At 42.2% G+C, this 24,673-nt stretch overlaps 2 protein-coding genes across 2 annotated transcripts in view; both read right to left on the bottom strand.

The window, feature by feature from the left end:
* The window catches only part of clint1b (clathrin interactor 1b), a 542,948-nt gene that overhangs the window by 316,331 nt on the left and 201,944 nt on the right, over positions 1 to 24,673 (bottom strand). The window lies entirely within an intron of this gene.
* Positions 4,577 to 12,664, bottom strand: LOC103909475 (uncharacterized). Its single transcript, XM_021469208.3, has 4 exons — positions 12,589 to 12,664; positions 12,425 to 12,491; positions 5,052 to 12,204; positions 4,577 to 4,954 (listed from the first exon to the last, which is right to left on the bottom strand). The coding sequence occupies exon 3, from the start codon at positions 10,390 to 10,392 to the stop codon at positions 5,404 to 5,406; it is 4,989 nt and encodes a 1,662-aa protein (XP_021324883.3). The 5' UTR covers positions 10,393 to 12,204; positions 12,425 to 12,491; positions 12,589 to 12,664; the 3' UTR covers positions 4,577 to 4,954; positions 5,052 to 5,403.

Genomic DNA, 24,673 nt, shown 5'->3' with positions numbered 1-24,673 from the left:
CAACCAAACTCTGGGAAACATCCACACACACACTCATACACTATGGACAATTTAGCCTAACCAATTCACCTGTACCGCATGTCTTTGGACTGTGGGAGAAACCGGAGCACCCGGAGGAAACCCACGCGAAGGCAGGGAGAACATGCAAACTCCTCACAAGGAACGCCAACTGAGCCGAGGTTCGAACCAGCGACCTTCTTGCTGTGAGGCGACAACACTACCTACTGCGCCACTGCCTCGCCAGTCAAAGACATAATTTTTATCTTAATTATGGTTTTGTAACTATTAAATTGTTTTAAATTCCACATAACATCAGTACATCAGTGTTAAACCTATGAGTTGTGGAAAAACATATTTCTGTAATTGTGTACCTGGGTCTCCATTTTTGCAATGGCCTGTTGTGGCTTTAATTAACTTATCACTCAGGTTTTTCCAAACTTTTTAATAAAAACTTTTTTCCTTTCCTACAGCAGTTGCAGTTTCTAGCCAAGAATTATTGATTATCTGGTTATCTCTATGATAACGGATCATAAAGATGTCTGTATAATCAAACCTGTTTCAGACAAAATGTCTTCAAAGTAAGTATATTCAACTTAAATCTAATGCTGCGCCGTGCACACTGTTTGCTCAAGTAAAAAAAAATCATGTGCTTCGCCGGCCGAAATCATGTCACACGCAACCAAAGCGAACCTCCGCAAACACAGCGATGTCGTCACATTCGCTGTGTGCACTTGAGCCAACTAGCGTATACATCGAGTATAAACCAGGCTTTAGGTATGCACTTGCAGGTTCAAATGCTTAATACACACATGATGTACATTAATACACAAATATCTTCACATATTAAAAAAAATGAAGGATTAAAATGTTACAAAAATTATTATTTAATATAAAAAACACTACCTCCTTGCCACCTTCTTGTCTGGGGTGGGGGGTGATGGAGGGCAGTTTATTCATGATAATTAGCATTTTTATTATAATGTTATTATTATTATTAGCAGTATTATTTATTATATGCATATTTATATTTGTTTCAATAAAACAAGTTTAGATGTGTCCATCTGTTGGATTTTGGAGACATATGCATTACCATATGGGGCATAAGAATAGGATGCATGTTTGGAAATACTGTACTGTAACAAAATTTTTTGACCACACTTTTATTGTTCATTTATTCGTTTCCTGAAAATTAAAACTGATTTTAGAAATAGTTTTGATAATTACAATCTGGTGGTGGTCATGGATGCTAATGCAGCTGTGACCAGGTTTCACAGGCATTGAATGATCTTATTATGGGTATAATGACTTGTCTGATATCTGGAGCATGAAGAATGAAAATTGTAGGGACTGTACATTTTATTTTTCCCAACATAAGACAAGGATATAGGATAAGGAACAAATATCAAAATATTTTGTTCAGATTGTAAACAGCATAAGTATTCTTGCTAAGCTTGTTTCAGACAATTTAACAGTAATTTGTAACTTCCATCTCCCCCTACAAGATCTCAAAGGACAAAAAGGTGGCGCTAAAATAAAATTGCTAATGAAAGATGATTTAGGATTATTGGATGGTCTGACCATGTTTCTTTCAGAAAACTCTTAGATGTTAATCTACAGGTTTTATGGGAAGCAACTAAATGTTTTCTGGAAGGAAACAGCAGAGCACCTGATGCACGTACAGAATGGGCCTTATTAGGATTTGACATTGCCCATCGCATCCGACTGCTCCTTCACCGCCTTGAACTCCTGGCTGAATTCACCGACGGTGTCGCCAAACAGGCCAGCCTGGGATATGGGTGAGTCAAGAAAGCGAACTTTGTCAACATCACGCATATCAGCCAGGTTTAGCCAGAGGTGGCATTCCTGGACCACAAGTGTGGACATCGTCTTCCCCAGCGCACACACGGCGGATTTAGTAGTCCGGAGAGCATAGTCGGTCACGGTGTGCAGCTCGTGTAACAAGCCTGGGTTAGACCCACCCTCGTGCAGCTCGGCCAGCGCCTGCGCTTGGTAGCGCTGGTAGGTGGCCATCGCATGCAAGGCGGAAGCTACCTGGTCTGCAGCCTTGTAAGCTCTAGCTCCGAGGGAGGCAGATAACCTACAGGCTTTGGATGGGAGACGGGGCGGACCGCGCCAAGTAGGGGCGCTACGCGGACAAAGATTGACCGCAATGGCGCGCTCCACCTGCGGGATCGCCTCATACCCCCTGGCAGCTCCACCATCCAGGGTGGTGAGGGCGGAGGCGGAGGCGGACGCAGCGCGGGCAGAGAAAGGTGCCCTCCAGGACTGCGTGAGCCTACTGTGTACTTCCGGGAAGAAGGGGACGAGAGGCTTCAAAGGCTTCGCCTTTTGGTCCTCTACATAATACCCATCTAGTCGGTCCGGCCGCAGGGCTGGGGGAATGAACCATCTCCAACCCGACGGCCGAAGCAGCCCGAGAAAGCACGGCCAACATGTCTGCTTCAGGATCCGTTTTGACGGCACTCGCTTGCCCAGAGGGGGAGAGCGGGTCCGGATCATTGTAGGACAATGAAAGCCCACCCTCCGATGCCGCGGAGGACATCTGATCTCCGGTGTCAGCGAGCGTGAGAGCTACCATCTGGTTAGACGGATCACTCCCAGTACCCGAAGCTTGGATGGAGCGCTTGGAGGAGCGAGAGGTCCGCGAGCCCTTAGGTGTCGGATCATCTCTCGCTGGAACCCTCAGATCTGGCCGAGCGCCTGCTGCAGAGCAGGAGGCGACTGGGATGGCTCGCTCTCTTACAAAAGTTAGCCGTGATCTCAACTGCGCGACGGTCATGGCATCGCAGTGACGACATGAACCGCCCCCGAACACCACATTGACATGCTGGACCCCCAAACATGTAATGCAGTGATCGTGCCCATCATCCGGAGCCAGGAAACCCCCGCAACCAGAAACGCACAGTCGGAGCGCCATCCTGAAAAGGACGTGCTGCACGACTGTGTTGCTCTTTTAGGAAGCTTTGCAACAATACGTACCGATCTGGAGGACCGGACCCAAAGGGACGCCAGGCAAGGGAGAAAACCCAGCTCGACCGTCTTCCGCTACGTGGACTCGCTCTGGACCGGGAGACAGACTCGTTCGCTCGATGTGGCTGTAGCTCAGCAAGAGGAACCCTCATGAACTCGATCAGAAAAGTCTCTGAAGCGAAAAAGATGGCGTTTGCTGGCGCCAGGTGTGCTTATATGCTCAGTTAATTGGCAATGCAGCACACCTGCTCAAGCTTAAGCTGCCAATTCATTGCTTTCATTGGCCCGTTCAATACTCTTTCAGACATGCGGCTTCTGAACCGAATCCTCCCATACGTGGATTTAGAACATCAAATCCACTTATAGCACTGGATTTCCCCAACCGAAGGGGAACTTCAGTTAAGCTATCTGCCTTCCACAAACAAGTGCTCATCATGGTCATTGATCTATATGCATAATTTCTCCCCACATCGTTGTTTATTTTGGAATAATATACAATTCATACAAACGCAAATCTCTTTTTTTATTTGGTTTGACAAAAAAGTTATTGTTTAGTCTGTCATATAATAAAGATGGTATACTTTTCTTACAATGAAGTCCTTATTCATTACTAAGGGTGTCACGATCCTCCAGATCCTCGATTTGATTACATTTTCGATTCTAAAGGCACGATTTGATTCAATTTTCGATTATGAATAATTAAATAATTAATGACAAATTAATTATTTGTAGCCTACCGTTTAAATTACCTGACCTGCATGGTCTTTGTTTTACCCATAAACAAATCATACAGTAAATGAATAAAGGAAAGATACACACATAATTACCACCTGTCAATCACTTTTTCTGCGGGACTCGTGAATAGGCAGTGATCTGTGTCGTTATAATGGCGTTGGTAAAAAAGACCCACAACCAACAGGAACCAGCCAACAGTATCTGAGGTGTTCGCTAAAATGACTAGGTACAAGTGAGTGAAATATTGAAGCAGTCCTCTGACTGCCTGGACCTGCTGTCTCGAGTGCATGACTGTGTGTGCGTCTGTGTCTGTGTGTGTGGTCACGTGATGTGCATTTTCAGAGGTAGAGAGGAAGGACGGCTGCTCAGAAATGTTACACGCCACTGTGGATGTCAAATCGTTGTTGTTCTAAAATGCCATTTAAAAACAAAGACAGCGTAAACAGGGCCTGAGTGTGTACTTTCCGCGAGCGGATTTGCAATGGGGGCAGGCGGAGGATCGCGATGCCGGTGTTGTCTATCGGACGAACCGTACGTAATAAGTACATAGCAGAGCTTGCAAAACTGTTTTTTTTTTGTCGACAATACGAAAGTTGTGAACATAACTCACTGGAAATCCTTGAAAAATGCTTACACACCGGCGACTTCATTGCAAGAGGAGAGGGTTTAAGTTCTGTCGACGGGTCTCCTGCTTCTGCTGTTTAACAAGCACTTCAACAAGCCTGTTTTTTTTTTCCCGCTTGGCAAGCCAAGCTGACGTGACATGGGGGCGTGGCAGCATCGACGATTTTATTTTTTGATTCGATAATCGAAACTGAGCAAAAATTTTGATCGATTTCGACACCCCTATTGTAGCAGCCCTTGATTTTCTTTAAACAAAGCAGAGAGTCTCTGACGGGTGTAAAGTGATTTATTTTGGAACCAGCATAAACACCGTGAAAACTGGAAGTAAACACATAAATTGCAAAGCAAATTTACAATAAATTACTACAAATTTACAGTGCATTATCATGCAGCTGCACACAGAACAACAAAGGAGCTATGTAAAGCAACATATACACAATAATTCACTTAGTTGACAATTTTAAAACACAAAAGTTTCCAAAAGTAAACCATTTAGACATTTACATCATAATTTGAAACACAAACATAAATTACACACCTCACTCCGCTCACCAAGGGATGCTAGCTTAAACACGTAGCTTCAAGTAATGTGATGGTCATCTGGCTAAACACACGAATGTAAACATGAGATAATGCAACAAAAACAAACAAACAACATTATAATGCACACGATCGTGCTTAGAGAACTTGCATTAACTTACATTTCTCACGGGAATTTAATCACCAAGCTTCTGGGATGAGATCGTTTTGATGAGTGTGGCATGGTATGAATTATACAGGTTCCGGGGTTTGCTTTAAAGCCATTAACCTGAATAAGGTGAGTGAAAAATTAACAACCTATAGCGGCCTCTTGTGGCCCTTTACACTCCCACCAATCATGTAATGATAACTGAATTTAGCAGGAAAAACTAAACAAGAAAAACAGTTACTCATACATGATTTCTAGGCAATAATGAATAACTATTGGTATAGGTCACAAATACGATAAGGGTCACCCTATGTCTGTTAGTCAAACATATCTGACGTAAGTGTATCTACAAGATTGACAGATCATCATTCATCTTCAAGGAGGAGCACTAGCTTTTGGATTGGTCGTTCGATGATTGTGGGCTTAGAGCAATGGGTCTGTTTCTGTGTTAATTTTCGCTCCCCAGCTTGTACTTTTACTCGACGCACTAAGCCATCACTCCCTTCTGTTGTCTCGACCACTCGTCCTAGTTGCCACTGGTTCCTTGGAAGTGAATCTTCCTTGATGATGACTATGTCATTTACTTTCAAGTTGCGCCGGGGTACATGCCACTTTTGTCTAGTGGACTCGTTCATGAGGTATTCCTTTTTCCACCGGCTCCAGAACTGTTCAGTTAAATATTGTACCCTTCGCCATCTCTTTACAGCGTACATATCCTCCTTGACAAACTTTCCTGGAGGTGGTAATGCTACCTTTGACTTCATCAAGATAAGGTGGTTTGGAGTCAGGGGTTCTGGTGCCATGGGATCATTGATTCCATCAACATTTAATGGACGACTGTTGACAATAGCCATTGCTTCGTAGAACAGAGTTCTAAGGGAGGCATCATCTAGTCTACCTGAACACTGGGCAACTGTAACATTCAGCACACTTCGAATGGTCCGAATTTGTTGCTCCCACACACCACCTGCATGACTCGCTGAGGGAGCATTGAAAGTGAACTCACACTGTTTATCTGCCAGAAAAGCTTTCAAAGCCTCTGTATCACATTGCTTGGGAGCTTCTTTAAACTCATTCTTCGCACCCACGAAGTTTGTGCCCTGATCACAGCGTAGATGACTAACTGCTCCTCTAAGACTGATAAAACACCTCAAAGCATTAATAAATACGTCTGTTGACAAGTCATCAAGCATTTCTAGATGGATGGCACGAGAAGACAGGCATGTAAAAATCAGTCCATATCTCTTATACTCTTTGCGACCTCGCTTGGTAACAAATGGGCCGAAGCAATCCATTCCACAGAAAGTGAAAGGGGCGGAGACTTCACAGCATTCTCTTGGGAGTTCAGACATCTGTTGCTCCTCAGTTGGTCGTCTGAGTTTACGACATTTCACACATCTGTGTATTAACTTGCTGACTGATTTATTTGCACCTATGGCCCAAAATCCATTGGCCCGAAGCTCCATTAAGGTCTGACTCCGACCCTGGTGGCAGACCTGGGCATGATAGTGAGCTAAGAGCAGATTGGTGATGTGGCTGTCTTTTGGGAGAATAATGGGATGTTTTAGTTCTGAACTGAGGGTCGAACCTGTTAGTCTTCCACCAACACGTAGAAGTCCCACATCCAGAATGGGGTTGAGGCGGAAAAGAGGACTTGAACTTAGAATAGTACTCCCATGAAAATTCTCTTGAAGTGCCTTCAGCTCTTGGGGAAAGGCTTGCTGCTGAACGAGCTGATACAGCATTTCCGCAGCCTTTCTACGTTCCGTGACAGTCACAATTTCACCATGATGTTTAAGTTTGGACCCAAGTCTTTTGATCCTGGCAACCACCTTAACAAGCATTGTCCAGGTGGAAAATCGACTCAGACGGCTAAGAATGTCCTTCCTGTCACTGATTTGGGTTGACAACACCTGAATGGATTTGACTTCTGGATCCCCTGTTAGCAGCTCAGTAGAAGGCTTAGGCATAGGATGCACATCCTGTTCCCATAGAAACTCAGGCCCTGATAACCAGCTAGATGAAGTGATGGCTGAAGCATGAAGACCCCTAGAGGCGTGATCAGCTGGGTTTTGTGCTGTATCCACATAGTTCCACTGATTTGGGTCAGTGATTTCTCTAATCAGTTGAACACGGTTCGCCACAAATACATGGAAACGTCGAGCCTCATTGTTGATGTAAGCAAGTACAACTTGGGAGTCTGTGCAGAAAAATTCTTGCTCGATCTTCATCTCGAGTTCCGCCTTCAGCATAACACTCATCCTGGCTGCGGTGACTGCAGCTGAGAGTTCCAATCTTGGAATGCTTGTAATCTTTGTGGGGGCAACTCTCGCTTTGGCCATTACAAAGCTGCAATGAATCTCATTTCTGTTGTTTTGGTACCTGAGATACGAACATGAGCCATATCCTGCATTACTGGCATCAGCGAAATGGTGTAATTCCACTCTAACAATTTCACCAAAGTTCTGTGGATAGTAACATCGCGGAATTGCAATTTCCTTTAGTCTCTGCAAACCATTCTTCCACTCCTCCCACCGTGAGCGCAAGTTCTCAGGAATAGGATCATCCCACCCAATACCTCTACAACACAGTTCTTGAAGGATGTGCTTGCCACTTAGTGTGAAAGGAGCTACGAACCCAAGTGGGTCATACAGAGATGCTATGACAGATAAGAGACCACGGCGTGTTGGGGAGTGATCCTTTACACTAGTATTGAAGCCGAAGGTGTCATTTTCTGATGACCACTGAATGCCAAGTATGTGTGCCCCTGCAGCAGGATAGGGTTTAAGATTGAGAGGATCAGTGTTCACTGCCCTTTCTGATGAAGCTACACAGGAGAGGACCTCACTTTGATTTGAATTGAACTTATGCAGACGTAGCCCTGCTCCTTTGCACAGTTCCTGTGTTTCAACAATGAGTTTCTTTGCTTCTTTGACAGTTGGGACACTTGTTAACCCATCATCCACATAGAAGTTATTTTCCAGAAATGCTGAAGCAGCAGGGTAATTCACCTTGTGTTGCTGTGCCAGATACTTAAGACAAACGTTGGCACATCCAGGGGAGGATGCAGCCCCAAAAAGGTGGACTGTTATTCTGTATTCTTGAGGTTCCCTTTCAAACAGTCCGCCTTCCCACCAGAGGAATCTTAAGTAGTTGCGAACTTCGGGTGAGACACTGAATTGGTGGAACATCCGTTCGATGTCACAGATCACAGCAACTGCTTCCCTTCTAAATCGACAAAGAACTCCCAGCAAAGGGTTTATTAAGTCAGGGCCTGTCAGTAGAGTGTCATTCAGAGAGATCCCACGAAACTTTGCAGAGCAATCAAACACAATTCTTAATTTGTCTGGCTTCTTGGGGTTGTATACACCATGATGTGGGATATACCACACAGTCTCGTCGTCAGAAAATGGCGGTGCTGGCTCCGCATCACCTATCTTGAGAATTTCTTCCATGAAGGCTGTGTAATGATCAAAATACTGTTTGTTGTTCATTAACTTCTTCTTTAGGTGTTGCAACCGAACAGTAGCCAGTTTCTTGTTGTTTGGGAGAATTGGTGGACTACTACCCTTGAAAGGGAGTGGGATCTCAAAGTGGCCATCCCCTTTCTGCTTAATTTTTTCATTTAGAAGCTGTATGAAGCGAACCTCATCCTGTGACACATACTTCTCCTCATAACTCCTCTCATTAAAGTCTGATTCCAGTGCTTTCAGCACGTCGATGGCAAGTGGCTTTTCCTTTACCGTGACACGATGCACAAAGGTTTCGTTTCCACATCTATCCAAGTGGGGATTGGCTGACCCTATTATGCTCCAGCCTAGCGTTGTCCTTTGAGCAAAAGGTTCATTTTCATTGCCTGTGACAACCTCCAAAGGAGCCAGTGCTGATGGGCAATCGTAACCAATTAGCAGACCAACCTCACAATCTTGAAGTGGATGCAACTTGTTCATTAGATGCTTCAAATGAGGCCACTGGAGAGACGTAGCTTTAGTAGGGATGTGAGACTTCTCAACTGGAATAAAGTCTCTTGTGTAGGTCTGCTTTAGTTGGATGTAAGTTTCAGAGTTAAGTCCCCGAAGTTGTAAACCACAGGCAACCTTACTTGCTATGACTGTGTTGACAGCCGTCATTGTGCTAAGTTTAAGTTGCACTGACTGGGTGTTTACATTTAATTCGGTGACCAAATCTTCCAAGACAATAGTTGAGTCGCTTTGAGTGTCAAGTAAGGCATAAGTGAGAATTTCTTTCTGGGGATTTGTTGTTGATGACACAAGAACTGGTACTATGCTAGAGGTTGCAGAAACATGCTGTGTTAATGCATGGACCATCACTTTGTGGATTTCCTTGCTTGAGTGACCTCCAGTTGCTTTGGAATCTTTGCTTGTCGATTCAAGAGGGTTTCTGTCCATTTCTATGTGCAAGCAGGTTGGATGACGTCGACCACATGTATTGCAGGTGTGTCGCCTTCTACAGTCTTTGGTATTGTGCCCCTTCCTTAAGCATCCAAAGCATAGATGATTCTCATGAATAAATGATTTCTTTTCATCCATAGTCTTTGCTGCAAAGGATGGACATTTAACAACACCATGCATTTCATCTTTGCAAACTAAGCAAGGTGGTTTTGGCCTGTAATTTTCAGGAGGACCTGAGATGGAAGTTTTTATTTGAATGCCTGTGTTAAGTGCTTTAGTTCTCTTAGGAAGTCTCTCGTCTGTATTTTTAACGTTCATTAGGAGTGGGGAGGCAATGGGGTTACACGCTATGCGGGCCTCAGTTTGCATAAATTGTGTGAAATGCACAAAACTTGGATATTCTCCAGATCTGTCTAGCTCTTCTACAACAATACGACTCCACCGGCGCATCATCCACTCAGGCAGTTTTTTAAGGAGCTTGTGATTTTCCTCACAATCATTTAGAATACCCAAACCCTTAACATGAGGCATGGCTTCGGCACAACCTTGAAGGAAATCTGCAAACTCTCTTAATGCAATGGGGTCATTTGCGGCTATCCTGGGCCACTTCATGAGCTTGTCCCTGAAGGCTCTTTGGACTACGAATGGGCTTCCATATCGATCTTGTAGAACTGCCCAGGCACCCTGATATGCCTCTTCTGAGTTTCTGTAGAAAAATCCTTCAACAGCTTTGCGCGCTTCTCCAGCAAGATAACTCTTTAAATAAAGCATTTTTTCACTAGCAGGGAAGGGCTTCTGATCAATTAGGGCCATGAAAGATATTTTCCAGTCTATAAACTTTAAGGGGTCACCAGTGAATGTAGTTGGTTCTGGGACTGGTAGTCGGCTTAAAGTAAGTGAGCTTGCAATTGCCTGAGCAAGACTCACCTCCTCCTGAGGCATTGGCGTTTTAAAATAAGCAGTATGAGGCTGGAAGGGTAATGCTTGTGGATTTAGTGGAGTTTGGAGAGTAGCATCTTGGCAGCTATACTGGGTTTTGTGGTCAGTGTCTTCTTCTAAACTCTCATGACCATCAAAACTCAACTATTTAGTCTCCACTTCACTTCCTAATCTGCAATTGCCTATTTGAATATCACACTAACTGTACAAAAAAAAAAAAAAAAAAAAAAAAATTACTAACACTTCCCTTCTTAGACTTTACAGACCTGAAACTTGCCTTTAGTACTTATTCATTGTTGCTCTTAGTTGTGTAAATTGCTTCCTTGTCCTCATTTGTAAGTCGCTTTGGATAAAAGCGTCTGCTAAATGACTAAATGTAAATGTAAAATTGTTGTACGCTCTTACTCGTGCTGCTGCTACCTTCACTTCATTATCTGCTTGTAACTGTTGTAACCTAGTTTTTTCCACTTCCAACTTAACTTTCATTTCAGCCTCCTTTTTCTGGATTTCAGCTAACATCTGGGTTTCTTTGAGTTTCCATTCACTCTCCAGTTTGTCGAGTTTCGCTTGTTGAATGTGTATTTCTTGCATAGCTTTAGCCTGTTCTACTTTGGCAGCCAAGTCTGCTTCTGCATCTGCACGTTTGCTTGAAGACCTGGAGGTAGTGCTTGAGTTGTGATCAGATTCTTGTGATAACTCTGAAATTACGGTCTCTGTTTTTGTATTTCCAAAGACTGACCCATATTCTTCCTTATTTAGCACCATTCTCACTCTTTCTTTCTCTAGTTGGTCATTGAAAGCCTCGTCTATGTTTTCCATGCGTTCACTAACAAGGTCACATATCTCAGCTGTAAGAGTGTCACATGCATCCATTTTCTTTACAATATTTGGAGTAGTAGTATGATTGCGTCGAATGGGCTCATAAGTTTGGCGTACTATGGCTAGTTTAGATTTAACATCAGTTTGCATTTTATCAAGGTCCTCAGCTGAGCAGAATGCCTTCAGTTTTACTCTAACCTCCTTTGCTATAAGCTTCCAACAGTCATAAGCTTTGATGAATGCCTTTTCATTTTTCCTAGCTTCCTGATCATGTAATTGTTGGCCCTTTTCTGTAAAAGTACGTTAACGGGAGCTCGACCTGACCTCTGGGGCTTCTGAAAGGTTATCTGTATTCTCAGTAGGTGATGACATTGTATTGTTATAGTGCATCTGTTTATACTGTAAGGTCTTAAGGTATTTTACATCTAGACTCAAAACAAATGAGTGGTAAATTTAACTTTTCTCACGATATTACCACTTAAATTAGATGTTTACACTAATGAACACCCCAAGATATTAAACAGACAATGCAAATGTCATAAACGAGAATACACTAGATAATTTACGACAATTTTAGCCCTCAGGAATTATTAGAATCAAGATTTAGGATATTGTTATGTGACAATGACCTTAGCCACACTCTTTAACTTATTACTTGTCAGCTTTACAGATCTAGCATTTACAGTATTTGTCTTGCACACTGAAATCCTCCTTAGAATTGTTTAGCAAATGACAGTTCTTTGTGTATACTGTATCTTTGGTTGAGTTTACCCAGTTATTCAGCCAAAGTCTCTCACTGCAGCTGTGTCATCCACACAAGGACGGTGTGCATAGTATTAGATGTTCTACCATCCGTTGATTAAAGATGTCCGCGTTGGTGGATGGCTCAGCGGTGAGTTTTCACTGTAGCAGCCCTTGATTTTCTTTAAACGAAGCAGAGAGTCTCTGACGGGTGTAAAGTGATTTATTTTGGAACCAGCATAAACACCGTGAAAACTGGAAGTAAACACATAAATTGCAAAGCAAATTTACAATAAATTACTACAAATTTACAGTGCATTATCATGCAGCTGCACACAGAACAACAAAGGAGCTATGTAAAGCAACATATACACAATAATTCACTTAGTTGACAATTTTAAAACACAAAAGTTTCCAAAAGTAAACCATTTAGACATTTACATCATAATTTGAAACACAAACATAAATTACACACCTCACTCCGCTCACCAAGGGATGCTAGCTTAAACACGTAGCTTCTAAGTAATGTGATGGTCATCTGGCTAAACACACGAATGTAAACATGAGATAATGCAACAAAAACAAACAAACAACATTATAATGCACACGATCGTGCTTAGAGAACTTGCATTAACTTACATTTCTCACGGGAATTTAATCACCAAGCTTCTGGGATGAGATCGTTTTGATGAGTGTGGCATGGTATGAATTATACAGGTTCCGGGGTTTGCTTTAAAGCCATTAACCTGAATAAGGTGAGTGAAAAATTAACAACCTATAGCGGCCTCTTGTGGCCCTTTACACCTATTCATTACAAAATCTTAATAACCCAGCATGTTTTCAACTGTTATTGGTTTAATTCCTTCAGAGACATGTTATTCATTCATGTTATTTAGAGCTATTAATAAGACCATCCTTATGATGCATCGTATTTTGATATTACTAAATCTTATGTTGGCAAATTTTGTTTTACAGTAAATACCAAGAGTAATAATAGAGCTATTCATACTCTTTTCCAAAAATAAGTCATTACTGTACCTTATATCCAATTTTAATGAATGTCTTTAATAAAGGGTGAATTGAATAAAAGTGTGGCTGTTACCACAGAAATATCATGTTTGAAATAGAATTAAAGAAATATCTTATAAACTTATACACAGGTTTTATCCAGCCAAACATTATTTGCAAAAATTTAAAAGTTGGATTGAAGTAAATTGTATTTTTGTAAAGAATATGAGAAGAAGGTTTAACACTTATTTTGGCATTGTACATAGTCAGCTTATGGGGTGACCAAGCGGCAACCTCCTGCTCTCCCTCGGGAGGCCAATATGGAAGTAACTAAAACTGCAATTCATCGAAAATCCGCTAGTCCTGGCTCCATAATAGAGCAAATTTCTACTGAGCCCACTGTTAGAATGGCCAACTTTACAGCAGAAAAAAAGGTGTTTATAGCCTGGTACAAAGAACGATTTTGGTTCATAAAGCTAATATTACCCTTCATGACAACTGTGAGGGGTGATTTTTTTTATAACTCATCAGTTTCCTTTATTTTAGGTTATATTAAATTTGCATAATTAAGGGCGTGGCCACTTGATTGACAGCTAGGTCTCGCTGTCGCCGTCACTTCACCTCAGCTGACTCCGGCAGATTAGCCACTGATTTTATATTGCATATTCATCATATTTTTTTTTTTTTTTTTATGTGGCTCTACACAGTCAGGTCCCTTTTGGGATTATTTCCTACAATTATCAGATGAAATAGAATGTTGTGTGCACTTAATTGTGATTAGCCACTGATTTTATATTGCATATTCATCATATTTTTGTTTTGTTTTATGTGGCTCTACACAGTCAGTTTCCTTTTGGGATTATTTCCTACAATTATCAGATGAAATGGAATGTTGTGTGCACTTAATTGTGCTCACAAATGTTATATACTTATATACCATTTCTAGAAATGGATTTGTTTTATTTAAGATCATTTGTCATTTATAATGTTCTTTAGAGCTGTAATGCACTGCAGAATCTGACAGATTGATTAGATTTGGACTGTATAAAAGTCATCTGAAGTGTTATCATACAAGAATTTAGATTTCATCAATATTCTTGCATTTACTAACACATACTTTATCTGAAGTGTTTGGAAGTATTCGCGTTTTCCTCCTGTGGGAAAACATCATAGGCTAAAAACAATGTTTAGTGGCTCAATGTATTACAGCAGTGTTTTTAAAAGACTAAACACTTTATTGATATAGTGTACAGCCATGCACATGTGGTCAGAATACAAACGAGTCGCAGGTGATAAAGTATTAAGCGTTTTACTTTTCCCAAAGTAAAGTGTGTCTAAGCCAGGTCCAAGCAAAATGCCAGCAGGTGTCTGTAGCTCCGCTCACTCTCTGCCTCTTTGCCCTTGTTTGGTATCCCGCTGTGAGTGCAATGACGAGTAAACAAAATGGCGACGGTTGGCTGCGCCTACTTGTGGCTTCTTTTTTAATTTTTTTTTAAAGGATGACAGTCAGCCTTAAATTTCCTCTTTTTTCATAATTATTTTTTAAGAGTTTTTCACCTATATTATGACAGGCCAGTAGAGAACTCAGACAGGAAAGCATTGGGAGCAGAGAGAGGGGAAGGATCAGCAAAGGACCTCGAGCCAGGAATCAAACTCAGGTCGCCGTGGGCAAGTTAGTGCTATATGTCAGCGCGCAGTACCACTAGGCTACTGGCGCCGACACTTGTGGCTTCTTTTGCGCTCTTTATAAAACCTATGGGTGACGTCACGGATACTACGTCCATATATTTTACAGTCTATGGGGGTGAAGTGTAAAAATGTAATAATAACAATTTTTTTTTGTGTTCAAAACCGCTTTCATCATTTTTCATCAGATTACATTTGGGCTTTACTTGATTATTCTTATCTAGAGGAAAATAGTTTTATTTATTTAATTTGCTTATGTTGTAAACAAAATTGTACATTCATAAATGTAAATTTACTTATAAGAAAGCAAATGTTAAGGTATTGATAACTGAAATGCTTGTATAATACCAGTATCAACTCTCTAAACAAGAAAACACGACCCACTTTAAAGGGTCACGAAACACCAAAACACATTTTTTTGAGCTGTTGACAGTTGTATATGTGTCCCACACTGCTAAAAACACTATTAAGACACCTATATTTCACTAAAAAGTGTAAATTGGTTGTTTATGCGTTATTTCAAGCATATTAGTACTTCCGGTTTGAAACGAATTTTTGAAGCTGCGTCACGGTCATGACATAATAGCGTTGTATTCCAGCGTGCAGACTGGGTGTCTGTGCCAGAGTGAGTCTTATTACGTCTTACAGTGTGATGCATTAATGCATGAGCAAGGCTTGGTATAAACCAATAAGCGTGCTCTATTGTGCAACTTCATTAATATTCATTACTATCACCGTGTTTACACGACAAAGACGCCACGTTGTGTTGGCAAAACAAGCATGAAGTGTTGCTTTTATAGTTTGCTGCAGTTAAGTTTCGTTTTCATTTTCTCTCTGTGAGAGCTCAGAGTCACGTGTGGATTACAGTGTACGCGGCGCTCGACAACAATAACTTGTCTAAGGAGGAACATTGTTTACCTGAGAGCTGTTCTCATCTGCAAACGCTGAGATCCGGATTCGCTTGTAGTATTCTCTTCATAAAGACGCGGCTCTAGTAGTTGCTGGTGATTGTCCTGTCTCTACAGATTTGGTAAGGGAGCGACCGGTGCTCTTTGTTTATTCAGTTTGTTCGTATCTAAAAAACTATTGCACCGAGTGTAAACATGTTAGCACCACAACCAAACTTTAACCTCGTGTAGGGTTTTTGCCGCATTTAGTGACCGCAATAACACACGCGGCTTTCTGACACTACCTACCAGAGGTGGGACCAAGTCATTGTTTGGCAAGTCACAAGTAAGTCTCAATTCATTGCCCTCAAGTCCCGAGTCAAGTCCCGAGTCAAGACAGGCAAGTCCCGAGTCAAGTCCCAAGTCAAAGGCAACAAGTCTCAAGTCAAGTCCAAAGTCCTACAGTTTGATTTTCGAGTCTTTTCGAGTCATTTTAACAGAAAAATAAAATGTAAACAGATTATGTATGGTTGTAAGATCTGTATTTATTAAACAAACCTTTTTTTTATTAAAGAACATTGCTCAGGTATATAAAAATACAAATGTAATTTTTTGAAAAGTGCTAAACAGTCCTGCGTCTCATCTCCACAGCAAATTGCACAAGAACGAGTTCCACCACAATAGAGTCCATTTTGCCTCACATCACACAGAAATTGCAGGTCTACTGCTGTCTAGTTCATTAAGTTTAGTTGTGCTATGTTATGTCTTCGGTGATCAACTTGTGATTAACTAAAACTACATAAACAACCTCAATGAGGCAGCAGTAGACCAACAACTCCTGTATGCTGCAAAGTAAAATTGAGTGAAATTGGTATTTTGTCAATTGAATCTTGTGTGTGCTGAAGAGATGGAAATGTAAATCTGTCTAGCAGCAATGTAAAATTGTGGCACATATTCTCAATGAAGTAGGCTACTTCATAAAAACAATAACGTTGTTTTCTTCACATAACAATGAAGAACTTTGCTCTCTACCTTGTGTGATGCTCCTGCACCGATTTCCTCTGTGGACAAAACTGATTGCGAGCTCTCAAATATACGCTGCTCACGCGCAAATTTTCTCGCTCTCAAATATGCACTGCTCACACACACATTTTCCTGCGTGCTCTCAGAGATTATATACAGAATTCGTGTCTTGTGTTTCCTCTTCCTTTCGTGCTTTTTGATATGATTTATATTGAGGCACTATTTATTAACAATAATCAAAATACTAAAATAGACTTACATATTAAATTTTTTATCTAATAAACCATAACATTTTGGCTGTATGTTTTATGATGAGATATTTCCAGTTACAAACACTTAAGAACACAGAGAATAGATGTTGGATGTAAAGAATGCATTTTGTTTTACAAACATTTATTAAACATCCAAAAGGTGCACCATACTAATCAAATAAAAAACATTTAAACAAAAATATAACTAACGCAAGCAGAAATGTAACTGTGATAAAAATAAGGAAAAACTTGATAAGGTATTATAGCCTACTGTACTATTCACTCTTTAAATAAATCTCACTATCAGTCCCATTTTATCATGGCAACTAAAATAAAGTTAACACGTCTCTGCTGTCTTCCACATTATTGATGAGATTGTGGAGGACATTTTCCATGTCATCCTCTTCATTTTGAGGAAAAGCTGTTCCACAGGGCCCCTGAACACATCTATTGGCATGGACAGGGTTTTGAACAGTACTATAGTAAAGTACTTCAATTAATCTGTTGGGGTCATATTATAGTTGCTATGGTAACACAAGTGTAATATAAACAAATTACCCAGTGCTGTAGTTTTTTACAATATATGGTATATTATACTACAATTCACCACACTTTACTGTAGAAAAACTACACTCTGTATTTTATTTTATCAGTTCACTATTCTTAATACTACAGTATGCTGAAGCATTCATTAACAACTTGTAAATAATACTAGGCTAAAACATAGGCAGTATACCTAACTCTCAAAAACACTAGTATTTATTATAGAATTTACCTTAACCTCATAGTTTTTCATGTATTGTTACTAAATAGTGTACCAATATATAAACCATATCATTCTGGAATAATCAAGTTACCAGGAGGATCTCTGGAGAGCAAAAGCAGGAAAGGTTTGAGGCACCAGTGTGGACAAAAGTCAAGCAAATGCAGTGAGATTGAATACGCGTGCGAGAGACCAGCCAATCAGATTGAAGTACGTGCCCACTGGTTAAAGTAATGTTAGAGCCAATCAGATTTTTCTTTCTTTTCATAAAGAACGGGGTTAGAATCCCACTTAGGCACTTGTAAACTATCATTTTAGACTATTTTGTCAAAAATCCCTACTGAAAAAAACAGCTTGAACCAGCCTAGGCTGGTTGGCTGGTTTTAGCTGGTCGACCAGGCTGGTTTTAGAGGGGTTTTGGCCATTTCCAGGCTGGTCTCCAGCCATATCCAGCCTGGTCTTAGCTGGTCAGGCTGGGAGATGACCAGCTAAAACCAGCTTGACCAGCCTAGCCAGGCTGGGAGCCCAGCCAAAACCAGCTATGTCCAGCTTAAACCAGGCTGGTCAAGCTGGTTTTAGCTGGATTTTGCTGGTCAGTTTCCAGCCTGACCAGCTAAGACCAGGCTGGAAATGGCTGGAAACCAGCCTGGAAATTACCAAAACCCCTCTAAAACCAGCCTGGTCGACCAGCTAAAACCAGCTTACCAGCCTAGGCTGGTTTAAGCTGGATTTTTCTGCAGGGATATTGTAATGTTTAACAATTTATTAGAGCCACGAATTATCTAAAACTTGTTTTCATGTTTGAATAGCCAATAAATGTGCTAAATAAATTAAAATAGAAATGCACACAATGAAACAGGTATATAAATTTAAATATTAGTTTAAATACATTCATAGTGGTTTTAAATATCTTTTAATATGTAAAGTAGAGAAGTTCCTATTCAACAAACTGAATAAAACAAGTCTTCGTTTTTAGTTTATTTAAAAACAATTACAAATGGAGTAATTCAACTCACAATTAAATGATCTCATTGAGGGATGGAATAATAAAGGTAAAACTTTAATTGAATGATCAGTCAAGTGTTTCCAAATGAAATCTGTAAGAGAGAAAATAAGAGTCCTACAAAACAGGAACAAAGACACTCATGAAACAAAATGTGATTGTTAATTGTATTTTTTATTAGATGGCTGGTTTTAAGTACTTTAAAAATAGTAGATAAGCCTTAAATATAGAGGGGGAAATACAGAAAAACAAACAAACAGAAATTCAACAATATAGATGCATTACATTACAATCTCACAATACAAATTTAATTAAAACCATATAGAGGACTAAAATATTGCTAAGAGGCATAACATCAACAATAATACAAATACTTTTAAGGTTTTAAATACTAAATAAAATTAATAGTATCAATCCAAAATATGAACAAGGTAACACTTTACAATAAGGTTGTATTAATTAATTAAGTTTATGTATGTACTAATGTGAACAAACAATGCAGTGAAGTACAGTTACAAATCATTACAGTATTCATTGATTAATGGAAATAAAATTATTGGTTACTCTTGTTTAATCACAGTGCATTAACATTAATGTTAACAAGCATACCTTTAAATTGTAATAATGCAATAGTAAATGTTAAACTATAATTAATAAAGGTTTATAAGTATAGTTCATTATTAGTTCATGTTAGTACATAGATTAACTAAAAAAAACTTATTGCAAAATGTCACCAAAAAATAACAAAACACTTTTTTCACAGTTTTAAGAGCTTTAAAAATAAATTATATATATCTAGTTATTATATATGGCATGTAATTAATGTTACTACTAATTAAATAGTTAGAAAATACTGTCAGAGGATGGGCAAAACACAAAAATAAAACATAATATGCCCATTGACACAAACGATCAAGTGCAAAAACATAAATTACAGCCATGTTCGTTCATTATGTGAAATAAATCACGAGAGGGTAAATTTGGTTTAAAAAAACTGAAGTTCATTGACTTATGCACAACAGTAAAACAATGCTTTTGCACAACAGTAACACATTGCGAGTAGTAAAGTCTCTTACCTTTGACAGATGTTGTAAATCCGCTGAATAAAACAAAAGAAGCAGATCGCAGATGTGTTTATTTCACTCTCCGAGTGAATGAAAATGGCATCTTCAAATTTCCCGCTGGTGCAAAAACACGGAAGTGCGCCACAAAGCGCTAGTGGTCGAAAGTATGCGTGCATGCTCTCTGTCTCACACGCAGAGATCAACATGGATTAGATGCTCCGTGTGGCGTGTCAACATACTTTTTATCTTTGGGCTTTTTATAGAAAGTAGCAAGTCTTTACAAGTCAATAGGCGCAAGTCCAAGTGAAAGTCCAAGTCATTTATGTTCAAGTCCAAGTCGAGTTGCAAGTCTTTTCATATTTTGTCAAGTCGAGTCTGAAGTCATCAAATTCATGACTCGAGTCTGACTCGAGTCCAAGTCACATGACTCGAGTCCACACCTCTGCTACCTACCGTGTGCATCTAAGTTTCCGGGAAATGCTGAGGGTTTTTTTTTCTCTCATTCGCCGTGCGGTATCAAACATTGCATGAAAAATACACGCTTAGAGCAGTTCCTCAAATTAAATATCTCGTTTGTCGCGAGGGGCATGAATGAATTCCCTGAATGAAAGAGCCAAACTGCAGTTAAAGTCCACCATTTAATAATTTGGCAGATAATTCGACTACAAATGTCCATGTAGGTTAAACACCATCACTTTCTACTGTGTGTGTGAATTTTGACTCTGAAACTCGTGCGTGCCCAAATAGACACTCCCACACCATCCCACTTTTCTTCCTCCGACACTCCCCCCTAAACAGAGCTGGACACGCCCTTTTTTCTGACTTTTTCCAAAGTAGAGATGTGAAAACACCCTGCTGAAACTAGGGAGTTTCATGGCCCTTTAAAAATGTGTGAACTCTACAATGTATTTTATTATTACATATGTTATATTACATTTTGTATATTTGTATTTTATAAATTACCCTCTGGCATGTATATTTTTGTATTGTAAAATGTTATTTGCTGTTATTCAAATAAATAATAAAAATGTATTTTTTCCACGAGTAGGAGCTAACGTGTTTCCAGACTTGAGAAAACCTTACGAGCATTAAACAACCTGTAATATATGGGGCTCCAACATTGACCGATAGCAACTCGCCTGTACAACTAAATGTTACCTCGTCATTCACTATATCTGAATCTGAATAAAAAGGAAGGAGGGGGTTAGCACAGTTTACAGACGGGACTGCTGACATAAAACTAATCCTGCTAGATGTTAAATAGCCAGGTTAATCTTGTTTATGAATGGCTTGAATGAGCAGATCTTATGCTGTTGGCTGTGCACCTTACTGGAACCTGACGTTGCAAACGCTGTGTGCAAGACACGTTTTCTGCACAAATTCTGCAAATCAGTATCATCTTTTAAATGCTGTTTTATTTAGGCAGTTCTCTTTCATCATCTCGTGTTCGAGATCCACCTATGGGAAGGCATCCGTGCCGGACCTCTGCAGAAGCATCCAATTGCACCAAGTCTGGCTTGACAGACAGAAGCGCGTGCCCAATGGCAGGTAAAGAACCGCCCCTTTACCTGTGCGCATAAATCATTCTGCACGCGCTGCTATTCCTCAGTTAACATTCGCTTCTCGCTGACTCTGCAACTCTACAGCTCGGTTGGATTACTGCTGCTCATTTACGTGTCTTCAGGAGGACATATCTTTCGATCAGCCTCCACCAGACGTGACAGTCTGTTATCCGACCAGGTTAGTTGTGGTTTTCGCATCCCGAGCTGCCCACGCTCCTCTTACACCTGTCCCTGTCCACGGCTGCCCGCCTCGGATATGTCACTTTCTAAATCTGCCGCTTCTCCCGAGCACTCATCACGGGCCTGCCCGGCCGCGTGTGGCGCGCTTATTGCTGCAAAGGACCCACACCCCTTCTGTGTTGTCTGCTTGGGCCTCAAGCACGCTCAAGAGGCGTTGGAAACCCCGGAGAATTGCAGCCATTGTCTTAAATTACCGAAAAAGCTTCTGCGGCGTCGTATGAAAGTTGCAGCGACTCAATGTGTTGAATTTTCCGATTCGGATGGGGGACATGGTGACGACAGCGCGCAGCCGGGGGACTCCCGGGGCGCTATGTCTCTCGACTGGGCTGACCAGCCCAATCCTGCGTTCCCCGAAGAGGACATCTTCGTGGGTGTTCCGCCGTTCGCTGATGAACCGGCCGGTTCTGGCGACGATGACGACGCGGGTCTTCTGGGTGTTTCAGAGGACGAGGAGGCCATCCCGCCCTCTGGCGCTCCCCAGATTCACACTCCCGCGACCGTACCCCAGTCCATCCTCCTAGATGTGTGTGAGCGAGCGGCCGCTCGCCTCAACATCGAATGGCCAGCTCCACAGAGTGCCACCGACCAGGAGAGGGACATTTATGATGGGAAGTTGCTGGGACCTCCACCAGGCCCGAGGAAACAACTTTTTCCCGTCCTCCCAGCGTGTGCGAAGCACATGAAGCACTACTGGGGCGACCCGCTCAACCTTAAACAAGGTCTCGCGGGTCTGGAGGTAAAGGATATGGCATCGATCGGCATGGGTGACCCACCCGTTATCGAGCCATCAATCGCTCGACACCTCAGCCCCATTCAGGGCGGGCTACTCGCCCCCCCGAAACCGGTCCTGCCAAACAAAATGGACCGCTTTTCTGCCTCTGTTCACCAGGCCGCCTATAGGTCCTCAGCCGTAACTGTGAGGGCTCTTAATGTCTCCTCGCTCCTCTCCGCTTACCAGGCGGAGCTGTTGGATGACTTGGGACAGCAACTGGACAAGGGAACCCCTTCCCCATCACTGTGGAAGGAGATTCTCACAGTTAATGACCTCGTTCTCCGTAACGCACGTCAGGCCGTCCAAGCCTGCGGGCGTTCCATGGCGCTTTCGGTGGTAGGAGAACGCGCGCTCTGGTTGAATCTGTCGGGCCTCCCTGACAGTGAAAAGAGGCGGATTGCGGGCGCCCCGGTAGAGCCCGGACAGGCTCTCTTTGGCCCCGCTGTTGCATTAATGCAACAACGCTGCGACGACAAAAAGAAGGAGGATGAAGCCTTCAAATTATGTCTTCCTAGGAAAGCGGCTCCACGCCAGGTGCCTCCAGCGCGCGCCCCTATTCCCCCTGCCACAGGGCGGAATTTCCATCAGGGCAAGGATAAACCTCGCACCAGACCCCCTCCGCGACAGGGCAACCATCCTTCCGCAAAACCTTGGGGAAGAACAACGCCCGCTGCCGCAGGAAAACCCCCTGCCCAAACCCCCTCGGATCCGAAACGCAAGCGGCCGGCCTGATGTTCAGCCAATGGGGGCGCCGAGTCTGTGTTCACGGGCCACAAGCCCTACAGACTATTTTCCTGCCCCAGAGCTTCTGTCCAAAAGACGGAGAATAGCTCAAAAGGAGGTCGTTCACCCCATGTGTTCAGTGGACGTTGTGTGTTCTCGCCCCAGGTTCAAGGGGTCTGTTGTGAGGAAAAGTGTTCAAGCAGTGTCACCACACCGTTCAAACTTTGTTCCCCTCACTCAAATAAAGGCTTCGGCCCATGTGTTCCCAAACACAAAACACACAAAATACACCTCAAAACAAACGAATCAAATGAATTCGTTCCCAAAAGAGCACATTTCTGTGAACCCCTGCATGTCACCCCTAGTTTGTCCACTAGAGGGCGCCATTGCACCAGAAATGAACAAACCGGCCGAATTTGCAGTAAGCAGTTCTCCGGTGTGTGTGGGGTCACTTGCGAATCAGGTAACAGCCTGGCAGTCTGTGTCAGCACCCGAATGGGTAATTCACACAATAACCAGGGGATACAGGCTTCAGTTTGCCAAAAGACCCCCGCGTTTCAACGGAGTTCTCTCTTCTCAAACAGAAGAGAGCTCTGCTCACATTCTGAAAGACGAAATCTCCTCTCTCCTGCAGAAGGGGGCGGTTCGAGTGGTACCCCCGCACCTGATCGGGCAGGGGGTTTACTCTCGTTATTTCCTAGTTCCAAAGAAAGACGGCTCTCTTCGTCCTATTTTGGATCTCAGAGTGTTGAACAAACATTTGAGGAAATACAGCTTCAGAATGTTAACACACGGTTCTCTCTTACGCTCAGTAAATCAGAACGATTGGTTCACATCGATCGATCTGAAAGATGCTTTCTTCCACATAAGCATCTATCCTCCGCACATGAAATTTCTCCGTTTCGCTTACCAGGGCGTTTGCTACGAGTTCACAGTTCTTCCGTTCGGGCTCTCACTAAGCCCGAGGACGTTCTGTCTGTGTGCGGAGGCAGGGCTTGCGCCGCTGAGAACAGCTGGTCTCAAGATCCTGACATACATAGACGATTGGCTGATCATAGCCGATTCGCGAGAGAAAGTAATTCAAAATACTTTCCGTGTGCTCACTCACATCAAAGCACTCGGTTTCCGGGTGAATGTGAGCAAAAGCAGTTTCACTCCATCCCAAAATGTGACTTTTCTGGGACTGGAGCTGAATTCAATTACGATGCGCGCGCGCCTGTCGCAAGAGCGCATTCTCTCTCTTCTGAATTGTCTCTCACAATTCAGGGAAGGAGCAAGGGTACAGTATCGTACATGTCTCAGACTACAAGGTCTCATGGCCTCGGCTATTCATGTCCTGCCACTAGGCCTTTTGAGAATGAGGGCGTTCATGAAGTGGGTTTTATCTCTTCATCTCAGCCCGTTATGCGATCTCTCCCTGTATGTCACAGTCTCGCGCGCGTGCACAACAGCGCTGCGCCACTGGAGGAACGCAGAGTTTTACGCTCATGGGAGCCCCCTCGGGGCTGTCATGATGCGCAAAGTGGTAACGACAGATGCCTCGCTGACAGGGTGGGGCGCCACACAGGAGGGCAGGATAGTGAACGGCGTGTGGTCCCACACACTTCACTCAGCCCACATAAATTATTTGGAGCTTCTCACTGTGTGGAAAGCTCTAAACCATTTTTGCCCCGCCTGCAGGGGCATCATGTGCTAGTGCGGTGCGACAACACTACAGCTGTAGCACATATCAACCGCCAAGG

This window comes from Danio rerio, chromosome 21 (genome assembly GCF_049306965.1).
Source record: "Danio rerio strain Tuebingen ecotype United States chromosome 21, GRCz12tu, whole genome shotgun sequence".
Classification (NCBI taxonomy): Eukaryota; Metazoa; Chordata; class Actinopteri; order Cypriniformes; family Danionidae; genus Danio; species Danio rerio.
This window is presented reverse-complemented; position numbering and strand designations above follow the sequence as displayed.